Here is a 15,196-nt window from a genome sequence, read left to right as displayed (position 1 = left end):
TCCGCCCGCGCGATTGGCTGAGGGCGCTGCGGGGCGTGGTCACAGGATGGGCTTTTATGTGGAGCGAGGGATAGAGGGAGACAGGAGAGAGCCCGTCGGAGATTATCAGGGAAGGAGAGGCAGGCGCAGTCGCAAACACACTCATATCCGCCGGCGGACTCGTCTGGTTCCATTCGCTAGCTAACTTAGCTGTGTAGTTAGCACTTAGCAACTAGCCACAGAGTCCTGACGAGGCTCTGACTTTGCCAGGGTGTGTGACAGCGCGCGTTCCGGCCGTCCTAAAGTCACCACCTGGGTACATCCGCGTGTTGGCGCGCGCGCGTGGAACGTTATATATAACCCCCCCCCCTCCCCATACTTACCCTCTTCCGACCAGCAGCGTGTCTGTTTCCGAGTGTGCGCGTGTGTATGAGGGTATTAAGCAAAGAGGCAAAACACATAAACACACGCTGAGAGCCGGCTGCTAACATCGGGTGTCCGGTTACCTGACAGAGGACCCACATCGTTCACCGTCACCGACCGAGCACCAGCAAGTGAGTACTGATTTGGAACGAGTGCGTGCGTGTGTGTTCGTGTGTTCGGCTATGAATGAGTCGCGTGTACGTGGCTGTCAAGCGTTTCCTCCACGTTTTACCTCCGCGGCTCCGTCAACGTGTTCACACGCACGAGTGCGACTGTCATGGCTGCATCGACAACTTGGAAACTTCAGCGTCTTTAAATGTTGAGCTCAGGCCCAGGTGACTTGACAAAAAGTGCACGAACGGACAAAGTTTCGATTGGAGAATGTTAAAAAGTGCGTTTTATTTTGAAAATGTGTGTTGTCAACTATCTATCGAATGGCTCTACTCTAACTAGCACATTTAGCAGCTCTGTTACAGTATAACCAGCCAGTGATGCATTTTTTGGAGTCTCTGTGGCATCTGCAACAATCAGTTTCGCTAACTTTGCCACTGTAACCAGTTATTTTAGTCTCTGACTCCTTTTAAGCACGGAACAGTGTCATTTTCCAGTCCCTCCAAACTCGGCGCATCTGTCCCACTGTAAGCAGAATCTGTTGGGCCTTTGTCCCCATATTATCCTTCTGTTTGCATTTGTGCTTCACCTGTATAAAGGGCCACTGCTTGCATTTTATATTTCAGCATCTGAACAATTTTAGTGCACAGAAATGTTTACTGTGCAATAATGCAAACGTGCAAATTTAGTCTAATATTATTATTGTGATAACGGGTTCATGCTTCACCGCTTTGCTGGGTTGTTGCCTGAGAACATTAACAACTAAACCTTTACTAGTAGCTCCCGAAGAATAGATCACCAAAACTCTGAAAAAGATCCAATTGAGCAGCCGTATTTTGTTTTTGGAGCGCCACGTGTCTGACAGCAGCAAATGTCATCAGATTATTGCTTCACGTCCACCCAGTAGCAGATTAAAGTAGAATTCATTGATTTTATGGGGGGAAAAAAAGGATTGCATCAGCATGAGCCGCTCTTTTGACCGGTAAAATGGACTATTTGGTAGAAATGCTGAAGCGGGGCTCGTTTGCTGGAAGGAGGTTTTAACAATCTCCCAGGAATGTTATTTATGGGAATGCTGTGGGTTTGGTTCCCATGTGCTCCGACGTGATCAAAGCCACTCCCTCTTTCGCCAACAGGATATAATAAAAGACGAATAGTTGTTTCGTGTTGCTGCCTCAAAAAAGAGCCTCGTAGAGGTGAAAGACCTGGTTGTTGTCTGTCTGGCTGCCACTCTTTGACCTCTGAACCGTCCACGTCTCTGACGCAGTCATCGGCGAGACGTCACCACAACATTTACTGTTCATCAAACACATCCGACCCCAGAGTTCAGTGTGTGCTCATCAACGAGGGGCTGCATCAGTCAACAGAAGAGAAAAAGGCTGCACTGATTGTGGGCTTTTGATTTGTGGCCTTGAGTTGTTGGTTAAACTTCCATCCAGCGATGCCAGAGAAAGAGTCCAAAAATGTTCAAGGAATTTAGTTTCACGCCTTTTTTACACCCGGCCACGTTCATCCTTGGAAAAAGGACCGTTTTTATTCAACTATAAAGGTTAATGTAGTCAAAAACCCTTTCAGACCTTGAGCTTTCCAGAATATCTGCAGTGCCTGGTTGTTAAAAAAACAGTTGCATCAGATCTGTTTTAAATTTGTGTGATTGAAATTATTTCGACACTTTTTAGTTGTTTTGGTGTATATGGCTAACCACTAACAAATTAAAGTGCTATAAATGTATGCTGTGATGAAAGAACAGAAAATATATCCACAATTACTAACATTTACCACTTTTTTAATGACGGTCATGCCTTTATCCTCCCTAATATTATTATTATTGTCGACATTCACAATAATCAGGTGAAGTGACATGAATTATGGTGCAGATTAGCAGGGCAGCTAATGCTAATCTGAGAAGGTTTTTCGGTCTAGCGCTGCCTCAGGCGTTGACTTTGTTCATAACAGTTGAAGTAAGCTGGTTTGGCTAACACAGGCGGGGCTGTTCTTAGTTAGGAATAACCAGGATTCGTCTGAGGCCATCCTCTGGGACTTTCAACCGATGCCTGACGCGGGATCGCTATCGATGTGCCAGCTGTTTCATGATGGACTGATCCAACTGCGCTGAGCAGGTGTTCGGTCTAATCGTGCGTGAATCTTCGCCGTCAGCAGGGTCGGGTGTTTTTTTTCTCCCCTTTGGGGTTACAGAGATTAAACACAGTCGAGTAAATGGTTGCACAGTGCCGTTAGTGTGTCATCAATAATACCGAGTCTACAGCTAAGAGAAATCCCTGGGTCATTTCTAGCTAGTAGGATGCAGCAGGTCTGGTATTTGTTCAAAAGTGAATAGATGAGGAGGCTGTGCAGCAGACGATGGAGCATCTGCTCAAACAGCTGGAGAAGAGGTTGAGCGACTTCCTACATCCTTGTTTAAACGTGGCCCCTGGAAAATGGTGCCTTTGTGTTCGGTCTGTTGTAAGGTTGAAATTGAACAGCGCGATCTCTGGCTGGCCTTTGAAAAGGAAACGTGACACCGTATTGATGTCCTCATCGCGGGTCATTTTTCCAGCGCCGTTGAATGGAAGGTCAGATGTTTTCCATGCACGCTATGTTTATCTTTTAACCTGTTTGCCCACCAGCTCATTATTCACACCTCAGTACAATTAAGGTTAGCCTGGCAGTGCCACAGCTTATCTGCTGCCCCCCCCCACGTTTACTCTTGAGTGGAACTGAATTACAGCGCCCCCTGGCGGCAGCTGCTGTAGTAGCACGCATATCTGAGAACTTGTTGCTTTAATACTGCAGCTAATTAAAGCCATAAATAAATGTACTCAGCCATAAGGTTATTTATTGGAAATATTGACCACCAAACTGTTGAAAATTTTGCGAAACCTCTGCACGGTCTTTAAAAGCAGCTTTAAGATGACCTTTGACCTCAGCCGGGACACTTTTGTGCTTTGTTTGCTGACGCCCAGGTGAAGGAGTCAACTTCTAAGGGAGATGTTACATAGTTACGATAAGCGTGTTGTGTTGGAGGAGCCCTGAACTATCTACATACGCAGTCAATGGTTCTGCTTATCGAGTCGGGGAGGCGACGTAAGGAAGGAAACGCTGTCTGCTTGTGTTTACGCACATGTGTTGACCAGTTTTACCCCCACGGGTTTCATCTCCGTCTCCAATGAATTCCGTTCGCAGATAACCACTGACCCACTTTAGCCACGGTTGTGGGAGACACCCACGTTTGTGTGTCACTGTCACAGCCCACAGGGGAGTCGTGGAGACCTTTGACCCCACATGAGTTAATAGATGACGCAGATATCAGTTGGACTTCTTTGAAGCTACCAAACACGTCTGTAACTTTTAGACGGCGGTTTAACGGGTATTATCAGCTGGTTTGATGTGCTTTAAACTGTTGGGACAGGCTGCTGTGTGGTGAAACTTAAGAAAAGCATTTTCACCCATCTGTATTTAGATATGAGGAAAACTTGCTGCTTTTTCTCATCACAGTTGAACTCATCACAGTTCTTTTTTTGTTTTGTTTAGCAGCAGTGTTCAGACACAGGCCAATGTCTGTTTCTGTTGGAAGGATGTGACCTTTACAGAATTAAGGCCATAACTCGGGACTAATATAATTTAGCGTCTCGTGGCATCATGTGCACATTAAAGATGGCTTGTTTGAAGTGATACCAGTAAAATCTTTCCTGAATAGATTTAAATGACTCCACTTATTTGCTATTTATTCATTAATGTGGGATGAGAAATGTTGATTGGCATGTTCAATCAAGGGTTTTTAAGATGAGATATTTAAATTGATATTTATTTTTAAATAATTCTTAATTGGAATACAGATAATAAAATAAACTACAATACTCGGGAAGAAGATTTAAACTTACCTGCTTTAAATATAGTCTTAAATCCAGAGGGCCCCAAACCGGAAGTTGTATATTAACACAGGCTGCAATGTTGCTGTGTGGCCACAGCGCGGCAGCAAAGAACCGTCGGTGGTCGCGGTCTTGTCGGCAGTAGAAGAAGTAGGTCTGCACCCACTCCCACCACTCCTCCCAGTTCCCTCAACAGCTGCATCTTGTTGAGAAGGCATTTGAGAACAGAAGAGAATAGTGTTTGTGTGTTGTTCACCTTTTAATGGGTAAGTTTATCCTCGTCCTGCGTGTTGAGGGTGACTTTATATGTTATCACATGTTTATCACTTTATATGTTATATATGTTTATATTCCATGACACACTGGCTTACTGGAGAGAGGGGAAAAAAAGGCCAATTCAAGACTTTAATAGTAAATGTTTCTTATAGTTTTCATAGTTTTGATTTACAGTTTGTGTGGGGGGAAATGTCTCATAGTTTAGTTTTTACTTCCTTTTGGGAAAACCCAGCACGAGCACACCTGAAACTTATCAGCACTTATGGCCCAGGCTGTTAACGAGCTTTACTTTCTTTAATGAGGCATAAATGTGCTCATTCAGAAACATCTATCAATAGCTTCCTGTAAACTCTGAAGGGGTCTTTATGTTGTTGAAATTGAACCTATCACATCTAATACCAAATGTTGCCACCACTTCCTTGCAATAAATCCAGGCACATTTTAATGAGTGAAATCCACATTGTTTCCTGATATTAAACGATACATGTTTGTTTTTTTCTTCTAGGATGTTGAGGTACATTTCGGTCCGAGGTGGCCTGGGGTTGCTGGCCGTGAGGAGGGCCTGTCTTCGCTCCCGCCACGCCCACACGGCTCCCCAAAACGAGTATCGCCCGATCAAGAAGGTCATGGTGGCCAACAGAGGTGAGACTCAGAAATGAAATTCAAACCGACGGCTTTGATTTGATCCAGTTTAATCTGTGGTGGGAAAGTTGTGATCCTCCCCAGGCAAAAAGACGAGACTCTTAATATTTTATAGTACGCCTTTAGTTTAATTTTGCTCTTGCTAATATTTATTGAAGCACATATTGTGTGTGTGTGTGTGGGCGGCCGAGGGAGCCGAGTTTGTTTGCCTTGACTCCAAGTCGGTGTTGTGGTAAAAGGGATGAGTGATCTATCATTCGATTTTACGTTGCAAAGGTGTATTTATTTAAATGAACTGTTTATGAAGGCAAAAATAAAATTAGCGTCAAAGCCGCTACGTTCTCCAGAGCTGAAACAAGACCGCATTCATTTGTCTGCAAAACAAATAGTTCCTCCCATTAGTCAAACCTGTCGGTTCGTTTCCCAGCTGCTACAAGTCGGTGCAAGTGGGCCCGGCGTTACTGGGACTGGGATCTGAATGGAAGTGTAATTACATATGCTAAGCGTTTAGGCGCGGCTGTGGCATGTGGCGTTAAAAGCAGATGTGCCCAGCTAATACTTGTAATCACTGGACGCCCTGCTGGTATTGCGCAACGCTGCCCAGCGAGGCTCCTTTTGTGTCGCCTGTCGTTTGTGGGGGACATTTGTTATTTCGAAACCTTATTATTGTAAATCTCAAGCTTACATTCAAGTTATCTTTCTTTCCCCCAACATTTTCGACGCCAGTTTGAAGGATTTCTTCATTTTTCATTGATTTGCGTTCTGGTCCCGTCGTGGCTGCGCGCGTTCACGTCATTTAGATTTCTGTGATTTCATCCATCGGTTTGACTCCGTAGGTTAGTCGGCTCGGCCTGATGTGAGATCAACGCTGCGTCCTATCTCGCCGGACTGTTGCGCAGCGAGCGAGATGAAGAGACCATCGTATCATATCAGTTCAGAGTCCACCGAGTCCACGCTCCACCGAGCATGTCGTCTTTGCCGTTTCTTTACTCCTTCTTTTTATTTCTCTGCAGTTCCTGTCTTTTAAGCACTTGTCAGTTCTGATTTTGCTCACAGCGGCTCGCTCTCTTTCTTTTTGCCCCTTGTGACTTTGCCCTTTTAGCTCTCCTCTGCTTCCTTCATTACCACTTTTTTCCCCTTCACTGCTCTTCGTGTCTCTCCCTCCAATTTGTCTTAACCTGCCAAATGATGTGTCTTTAGGTACCTTAACTCTCAGAAACACCATCCAGGTCATTGGTCTGTTTATCAAATTCTACCCCCACATCCCAAAAACGTGTCCTTCCTGACTCATCCTTTTCACCCCAAAACTGTGACTTGTATATAACCTCGCGTCGAGCTCTGGATAAACAAACGTTTCCCCCCAGGTGAGATCGCCATCCGCGTGTTCAGAGCCTGCACCGAAATGGGGATTCGAACTGTGGCCGTCTACTCGGAGCAGGACACCGGGCAGATGCACAGGTACGGAACAACCAAGCCTGTTAAAGAAATACGGCAACGGAGGATTAAAGTATCGACCCTGAAATGTTAGCATTTGGTTAGAGCCCACATTAGCTTTGTTTAAGCAGGGACATAAGTGCAATATTATTGACATAACTGCCGTTGGGCTAAACGCTTAATGCCAGGTTGTATCAACCTTTTTATTCCTCCTTTCCTGATATTTCTATCTCTTCCCATCTACCTGCTCTAAAGCCAGTTCAGAGGGATAATCTGTGTAATTAATGTGAACTTTGAGTTAATCGCAGCGAAAGCCCCGGCCTAGCTGGGATGTACTCTTGTGACACTTGGTCCGTCCCGGTATTAAATCGTCTGCCTCGTCGTGCAGGCAGAAAGCAGATGAGGCGTACCTGATTGGAAAAGGCCTCCCCCCCGTCGCAGCCTACCTGCACATCCCCGACATCATCAAAGTGGCGAAGGTAAAGGGCGGGAGTGGGTGTGTTTGAGACCGCTGACATTAAGGGTGTAAAATGTTGAGGTTAACTCTAGAACTGCCACGGAGGTGGCGGTCAGAACAACAGCAAAAGGTGAAATTTCGGGAAGCGTCACTTCTCGCTGAACCCGTCTGACCTTATAAATAGCTGCTGTAGGTTCTGTTATTGAGCGTCGACCCGCTGATTGTCCATCTCTGCTGGGCAGCAGGCTGTCGCTAGGCTACGGCAGTCCTCGTTTGAGATTTTGACCAAAATAAGCCTGTATTTGCAATAACCAAGCAGCCAGAGGCCTCGAGTGTCCCCGTCTCGCCTGGCCTGTCAGGAGAAGCTCCCGTGACAACGGAATAGCCCATAATTATGGTTGTATTTAAGAGCAGATGGTTCTTAGTGATCCAGAGATGGCCCAATCTGTCCATACAGGCAGCTGCTCTGATTTGGCTGATAATGATACCTTTTTTTTTGGGTCAGATCGCACTGACAGTGTGTGCGAAGGCGTTCCCGTTGGGTGGAACGACGATTCCCCCTCCCAAAAGTTAACGTTGCGATCTGCTTCCCCTTCAGGAAAATGGCGTGGACGCCATCCACCCAGGCTACGGTTTCCTCTCGGAGCGGTCCGACTTTGCGCAGGCTTGCGCCGACGCCGGGGTGCGGTTCGTGGGGCCGTCCCCGGAAACGGTCCGCAAGATGGGAGACAAAGTGGAGGCTCGATCGTTGGCCATCGCTGCCGGTACGCCCCGCTGGAGATTTCTCTTGTGTCATTTCCTGTTTAAATATTTAAAATGCATGTTTATGCACACTTTAAGGTGAGCCGGCCAGCGAAGACGGATGACTTAATATACGCTTCCTAAGTTATTAGCGTCGGTTCTTCTGGAGTCATGGAGGATAAAGAAAGTGAAATGTTTATTTATATTAAGTTTACCTTGATGGGGGACATTCCGGCCCGACGCTGCTCTGATGGCCATATTTGTCTTTGTTGTGAGCCTCCGGCTGTCGTTTGAGGAAAAAATATTTCCATCGGCTGCTGCAAAAACAATGAGAAATGAAGCTCTTCTTCTGTGGTTTAACAGTGTCCTCCTGCTGTTGGGGGCCATAAATCACTTTCCTTTTGTGCTGTAAAACCAAATCTGACCTTGTGATGCAGTTAATAACATGCGGAGCTGAGGTTTTTTTTGACTCTGCTGCAAGAAAAATCTTTCTCACTCTGGACATTTTTGTTTCAGGTGTTCCTGTGGTTCCGGGAACGGATTCCCCCATCGCCAGCCTGCAGGAGGCGCAGGTGTTTGCACAAACCTACGGCTTCCCCATCATCTTCAAGGCCGCCTACGGGGGCGGCGGTCGTGGCATGAGGGTCGTCAGAGAGTACGAGGTGAGCTGATATTAATGCGTAAAAACGCCGTCTCTTTCAATGACCGGGAACGTTGGGCAAACCGCCGCCTGTTCCTTGAGGGAAAGGTCTCGACATGTTCCGAACCCTCCATGTGTTGCGCGTCCAATCTGTCAAGGCCGTCCTCATCTTCGTCCCCTCGCAGAGAGAGCGCCGGCGTGCTGTCACACCGATGACGAGACAGCACTCTGACGGGCGGATGGGGAGAGCGAAAGTGAAGAATTCCACACACGGGACTAAACCTGCTGTCATCGGAAGTCTGCCGCGTTTGATTGAAATCTTGACCGAATTTGATGGCTTAAAATGTCCTCAAGATGTTGCTCCTATTTCCTGGAGACTGATGTCCTTTGACCCTTTACAGCTGAGGACAAAGAAGGGTCCTATAGGGCCCCCGGCCGAACTACATGAGGAGAAATGTGCTGCGATGAAGCCGTGCAAGTCGGTAGTCCGTTGCACAGCATGACCTTTTCAGAGTTGTACCCGAGTCTAATTAATTAGTTGTTGACATTTCTAGTTATTCAGTTGTGTCACGGGGGCCTCGGCTGCTCCGGTAGAACGGAGAAGAGACGAGGCGGCGGCGCGCAGGTTGGCGTTGCGCTTCATTAAAGCTGACTCCGGAGCCATTTTGTATGCCAGATTATTGGAGTGGGGCCAACTGTTCAACATATTGTCGCAGGAGACGTGTTTGCTGGTGGGCAACTGATGTGGAAAGAGTGCAAGTAATTCTTTTCATTTTGGCCTTTCAGCAGAGACGTTTCTTCTCCCATTAATCCACCGATTTAAATCACCTTTTACTCTAGACGGAAACTTGAAATCCGCCGCTGTGTAATGGACTTAAATGTCAATAAAATGAACCCGTTTCATCCAGGGACGGCAGACCCGAGGAAGGTTGAAGGCTCTTGATTGAATCCGGATGGATATTTTGATCTAGGTAATGCCGTTCCAAAGCCAGCCGTGTTTTTGGAGAGAAAAAACAAAACAAAACAAACCTGCCTTTCCCCCGTTGGGGACGCCGAGGTTGTCTGGACCGCCTCCAGGGACGCCTCTTGACCACATGAGATGACGGCCCAAGTATCCTCTTCTGAGAAAAGAAAGGGTTCCTCAATGGGCCACCACAGTTCTAGTGGCCTATCAACTCTGATGGTCCCAGCCTGACAGATGCAGATGGAGCGGCGACCTTCAGCCGGCCCGGGGCCTCCGGGGGCCCCGACCGATGAAGAACACACAGCAGCACGTTGAGGAAATGAATAGCGAGAAAAGTTGTTAGACAGAAAAAGTTGCGACAACATTCATTTATCATGATGTTCCTTCTGGAATTGCAGCGTTAAGTCAATTTTTCTGTGTGTTTTTTATTTTTATTTTTTTTAGGAACTGGAGGAGAACTACCAGCGGGCGTATTCAGAAGCCCTGACGGCGTTCGGCAACGGCGCGCTTTTTGTGGAAAAGTTCATCGAGAAGCCCAGACATATCGAAGTGCAGATCCTCGGTAAGTTCCTGAGGGATAAATGCAGGCGATTCATCGGCCACCCGCAGGATTCTCTACAGGCTGATGTCTGATCTTTGTCATCCGTCAGACTTCCCACTCACAAAGGTGGAAAAATCAGTTGTGATCGGAACAAAATGGAACTGAAAGTCGAGGGTGGCGTTGGGATGATTTTCAACGGGAAGATCCCAAACGCGGGGCTAAGCTTCCTATTCCACGTTCCTTGTTCGGCCACATTCCCGTTTCACATCACCGAGTTGTGACACGGAAGTCGTACGCTTTTCCCACACATGTCCAGTTTTTGATCGTGGACATTGAACAAATTTATTAATAACGATTGTCGGGCCCGGCTTATTTTTCAGAGCCGATTATCGGGACAAATTCACTCTGAACACACCTCAGACTACAGATAATCTTGAAGGATGATCGTATAAGACGCCACATAATCGGGCGTCCTTGAGCGGGAAGGAGGAAAATCAAGACAAGAACATCCGGATTATCTTTGTGTGTGCGCTCTAGTGTTCCCCGCTTCCTCTCGACTTTGCATCTTTTTCCTCCTCCTGCGCCGTCTCACACCTCAGGCCCCCTTGAACATTGTGCGATAACAGTGATCACACTGTGCGAGAGGCCTCCTGGTTGTGATCCGTGTCGGATTGAAGGACGGCAAATTGGAATAGCGACACGCGTGATTGCTACGCGTCTCTCCGGCGCCCGGCTGCCGTGGCGTCAACACTCGGCGTCCTAGTTTACTGCACGAGTTGATGGTTAAGACCCTCGATCATACGAGATGACGGTTCCCTATTGTCCTCTTCTAACGAAACACGGGGGTGTGATGGGTCACTCGGTTCCCCCCCGTCGAGCAGCCCGGACGGTTACATCCTGACACACAGATTGTGTCGTGACCTCTCGGGGCCCCGTCGGAGGGATGTAAGCGATCGCGCAGCACACCAACGAAGGCAGAGAGGAACCGGAAATAAAACGGATCACGCCGTTAGAAATGTATCCGGCTCTCTTGCTTTTTCCCGCCCTCGGATCCCTCCGCTTTTATCGCAGTCCAACGAGCAGAAGCCACATCCGTCCTCGCCTCTCATCTCTCTATTGTCCCTCCCTCCACAGGTGATAAATTCGGCAACGTCATCCACCTGTACGAGCGAGACTGCTCCATCCAGCGACGACACCAAAAGGTGAAGCCCTCGCTTTAAAGTCTCAACCTATTTAAGATCATCACTTCTCTGCTATTGCACAGATTACTATGAACTGAAGTGTGTGTGTGTGTGTGTTGGAAACGTGTGTGTGAAGCCCCCGAGCCCGGTGAAGTGTAGTGTCTCATCAAGGGGCGCATGTTAATAAAGCGTCATCGGGACAAATGAAGTAGCTAAAGTCCAGATTAGAGCGTTGATTATGTCGGGGGTAGCCCTGGGAATCTCGACATCCCATGTGGCGGAAGATAAGAGGATTATATATGCCAATAAAAATTAGCAGCTTCTCACGCTGCCTGAATGGGAGTCTTGGCAACAACTGCAGCATCTGCATAATTTTGCACCCGCTACACATGGATTAACAGTTTTAAGAGTATAGCTTAGAATTGATTCTCATTCATTATTCAGGCCCCCTTTTCCTCCTCAGCTTCTCCTGCAGTGAAATCGTCATTAGAAAAAAAAAACCCGTCTGAATGTCGCTCGATTAAGTCGTTTAATTGATCCAACAATGCTTTGATTAGCGGCAACCGCTTAAGGTGCGTCAGATGGCGCCGTTGAACGAGAGCAGTGTCCATTTCACCGCTTTCTTCCTCCTGCTTTTAATCAAATTAGGGATGTTAATCATATTAGCGCCTCTTCATTCCGCCGCCGCTGCTCTCTTTGATTCTGCGTGGATTAATCCCCCTCTGGCCTTAATCTAAGATCTTTTTGAATCTCGGGGAAACGAGACCGGAAGACGCCGGTTGAAATGGATCGGCGCCGAAAGGATATTTTTAGTTTTTCCGTCTCGGAAGTGTTCACGCTTGGAAACAGGTTTTCTCTGCGGGATGAGATTTGATAAATATCTAAATTAAGTTCTGGTCGGCCTTATTTCTCAAAATTAGCCACGGGGGTCACAAAGCTATTCGCCTTTTTTCTCTTTTTTAAGCGTTAACATGCCGGAACAAGACGGGTCGGCCTCAGAAGGCCGATCCCACCCACACGCCCAGCCAAAGGCTAAATCTGGCCACAAATGAGTCACTCCGTCTGTTTTTCTGAAGTCAGAGTGATGCACAGATTATTATGTGTTTGATGATTCTTGTAGGGAAACGGGGACACAAATTGTGGTAATTACCAAAGGTTAATGAAACGCCGCACGCTTGGTCTGACATTTGCCCCCCCCCGCGCTGTCACTTCACACTACCTGGGCCCCAGCGGATGCTGAGCGCCGTTGAAATTAAAATCATCTCGGAAATACGATTCATCTCCATTGATCGACGCATGTCAATTCCCTTTTTTGAAAGGTTGTGGAGATCGCGCCAGCCTTCCAACTGGACCCTCACCTGAGAGACCGTCTGCACGCCGACGCCGTCACCCTGGCCAGACAGGTACGTATTGGGCCACGCCTCTGATTCTTTGTCCGAGTTACCCGCTGTGTCTTTAATGCCCCGTTGAGGGCAGAGTGGGCGTTAGTGGATGGGGGCTGCATGGACGTAAATACCGTTGAGTGTGTGTGTCTCCAGAGCTGTTTCAATTGCCACTATTGTTGGGTTCTGATTAGGTGAACATGCGACGCTGGGGTTGAGCCTTTTTCAGGGTGAAATAGAAAATATAGCTTTTATTTCAAAGCTTTCAGTGATCGGGCGGCATCAATGACTTTAAGCCTCGTGTCTCAGGAGAGTTCCACTAACGGCCTTTACAGGTAATGGCTTTGAGGAATGGGTGAAGAGGACGGAGACGACCTTGGATTGATCAAAAGAGTTTAACCGAGAGCAGAGATGGGCGTCGACGAGCATTATTGTCTTAAAACCGCCCCTCGTCTCCTGGGTGTTAAACAGCAGCAGCTTTGAGGTCTTGTCCTTGGTTATTATTACTGTTTTTTTAATGGACATTATCATTTAAAAGGAAAGAGCAATGTTTTTGTTGATGGATGTTCTTGATGGGCGCCGTTCTTCAAAGATGCTCGGTGCAAGGACGGGTCTCGGATCGCTCAGGGTTGCGTAACATGGCAAGAATTTGAAATATGATGAATATGATACCGACTGGACTTGATCAGGCTTGATTTGCAGCCCTTTACGCTGTTATCCTCTCGCAAATATTGGCTTCCAACCAGATCGTTGCTCCAGTCTGATGGGATGGGTCGCATGAGCGCCCCCTGCTGGCAGCACCATCACGTTCGGCCGCAGCGGCGACTTTTTCCTCGTCCTCGTCTGCTTTGACTGCTGCTGGAAACATAACGGCCGTTTCAAGGTGACAGTTAGCAGTGTGTGGCTGCTGCATCTTAGGGACCCCTCTTGTAGTGTTTGCAGGTTATCAGCAGGGGTCTCACTTCCTCTCTGCTGCAGCTTCAGCTCTTTTGGCTCTACCCCCCCCCCCCCCCCCCCCCCCTTCCTCGCTTTGTGTTTGTGATTGCGTTTCACATTGTGCCGGTCCCCACAGCGAACGCTTCCACTTCATCGCCCAGCCCACCTCTCACGGCAGGTATTGAAACCTGCCTCCCTGAGCAGCGGCGGGGCTGAACTTTGAGCGCCTTGCTGGGGTATTCACACGCACACGCCTGTCACGGCTTGTGCGCGCGGCTGCACGCAAAACCAGGGGTGTGATGGCATTTGTTTTTTTTAATGTTCTGTTTACGTATAGAACAGAAGACTGTGGTGGCGATGCGGCGCGCGTCCCTGCATAAATCCAGCGTTATTATCTGTGCGCTGACGCGCATTGACGGGAGCGCTTCAGAGGTTGTCTCAGGCGGCCGCTTTTCTGTAGTTTACTGTTCTTGTGGGGACTCCAACCCTCGGCGCCGCGCTGAAACGTAGGCGGCTGCGTCTAATTTGCATTGTAATTAGAGCTTTTTCATTTGAATCTACAGCTCATTGGAATATAATGGCGTGCTTGCTCAGGACGCTTAACTGTGCATACGCCGGGGTTTTTTTTTTGTTTTTTTTCCCCTCGCACCTACACATCCAGACCGCACCGCGGAAAGTCTCCCACTCTTGTTTAAAAAGAAAGTGCTTCTGTAAACACGGTCTGGGTGATGCATTCTCCCCAGTCTTCTTGTGTTTTTCTACACAAACTCGACTCTTTTATGTCCCTTCCCCACCAAACGTGCGTTTCCTCAAACACCTGCTATGTTGTTGGAGCTCTTATCTTGTCTTAATGGCAGCTTCTCACTGCCCTCCGGTTCTGTCCTCCTTCATCTGTCTCCGCCGTATCGCCCATCTTCCCTCTTCTTATCAGCCGGCTCCATCTGAGTCTTGGAGAGGAACGGCGCACTCTTTCAACCCGCTGCAGGCCGCGGCGTCTCCTCTGCCGGCTAGAACAAAGTTGCCTGGCAACGCTGGCAGCTGCAGGATGTTACATTAGTCCGTCGCTTACAAAAAGGGTTGGAGTCTGGAGTGGATATCCAGAGGAAATTGGGTCTCTTCAGATGGTCTGTTATGTCACCAGAGATGGCCGATTTGATTGTTTGTTTGTTTTTTCTGCTGCTGGAACTTTCCTGTTTTTTTCATTTTCACTGTCTGAAATTGCATGTTGCTAGCGCACGCTACGTGCTATCTGTTACGGATTATTTTTTACTGGTGATAAATGCCAACCAACGGCGACACATGAACCCATCTCGGCTTTCTAGCGAATCATTGGACTGTTCGCTGCGGAAATTGAGAAGTTTTGATCGTGATTTGGTGATGTTAGCCTCAGCCAACCGTTAGTTCTCTATATTGAACCCACCTGAAGTCAAGTGAGTGCTGTTGGTCAACCTTCCCCTTGACAGGCTGAATTTGGGAGGCACTTAATCCTGGGTTAGAGGCCTGCAGGGAAAACTGCTCAGCTAATTAGCTCAACAGAGGGAAGACGAATGGTCGTGTTTATTTGAAGGCAAATTAAATGTCAGCGTGACTCAAGTATCAGCACTTTTATGGTGTGACATT

At 47.7% G+C, this 15,196-nt stretch overlaps 1 protein-coding gene across 2 annotated transcripts in view; it reads left to right on the top strand.

The window, feature by feature from the left end:
- Positions 1 to 124: 124 nt before the first annotated feature.
- The window catches only part of LOC130522403 (pyruvate carboxylase, mitochondrial-like), a 128,864-nt gene continuing 113,792 nt past the window's right edge, over positions 125 to 15,196 (top strand). Inside the window, exons 1-9 of one of the 2 annotated variants that reach the window (XM_057026786.1) lie at positions 125 to 533; positions 5,164 to 5,300; positions 6,665 to 6,758; positions 7,123 to 7,213; positions 7,790 to 7,955; positions 8,449 to 8,594; positions 9,981 to 10,098; positions 11,212 to 11,279; positions 12,578 to 12,661. In XM_057026786.1, coding sequence (XP_056882766.1) covers positions 5,165 to 5,300; positions 6,665 to 6,758; positions 7,123 to 7,213; positions 7,790 to 7,955; positions 8,449 to 8,594; positions 9,981 to 10,098; positions 11,212 to 11,279; positions 12,578 to 12,661 — 903 coding nt within the window. In that variant the 5' untranslated portion in view covers positions 125 to 533; position 5,164. Of the gene's footprint in view, positions 534 to 4,497; positions 4,649 to 5,163; positions 5,301 to 6,664; positions 6,759 to 7,122; positions 7,214 to 7,789; positions 7,956 to 8,448; positions 8,595 to 9,980; positions 10,099 to 11,211; positions 11,280 to 12,577; positions 12,662 to 15,196 lie in introns of those variants that run through there. The other variant, XM_057026787.1, reaches the window with a different exon arrangement.

The sequence above is a fragment of the Takifugu flavidus genome, chromosome 3 (genome assembly GCF_003711565.1).
Source record: "Takifugu flavidus isolate HTHZ2018 chromosome 3, ASM371156v2, whole genome shotgun sequence".
NCBI classification, from domain to species: Eukaryota; Metazoa; Chordata; class Actinopteri; order Tetraodontiformes; family Tetraodontidae; genus Takifugu; species Takifugu flavidus.
The sequence above is the reverse complement of the archived record's forward strand: the minus strand, read 5'-3'. Positions and strand labels throughout refer to the sequence as shown.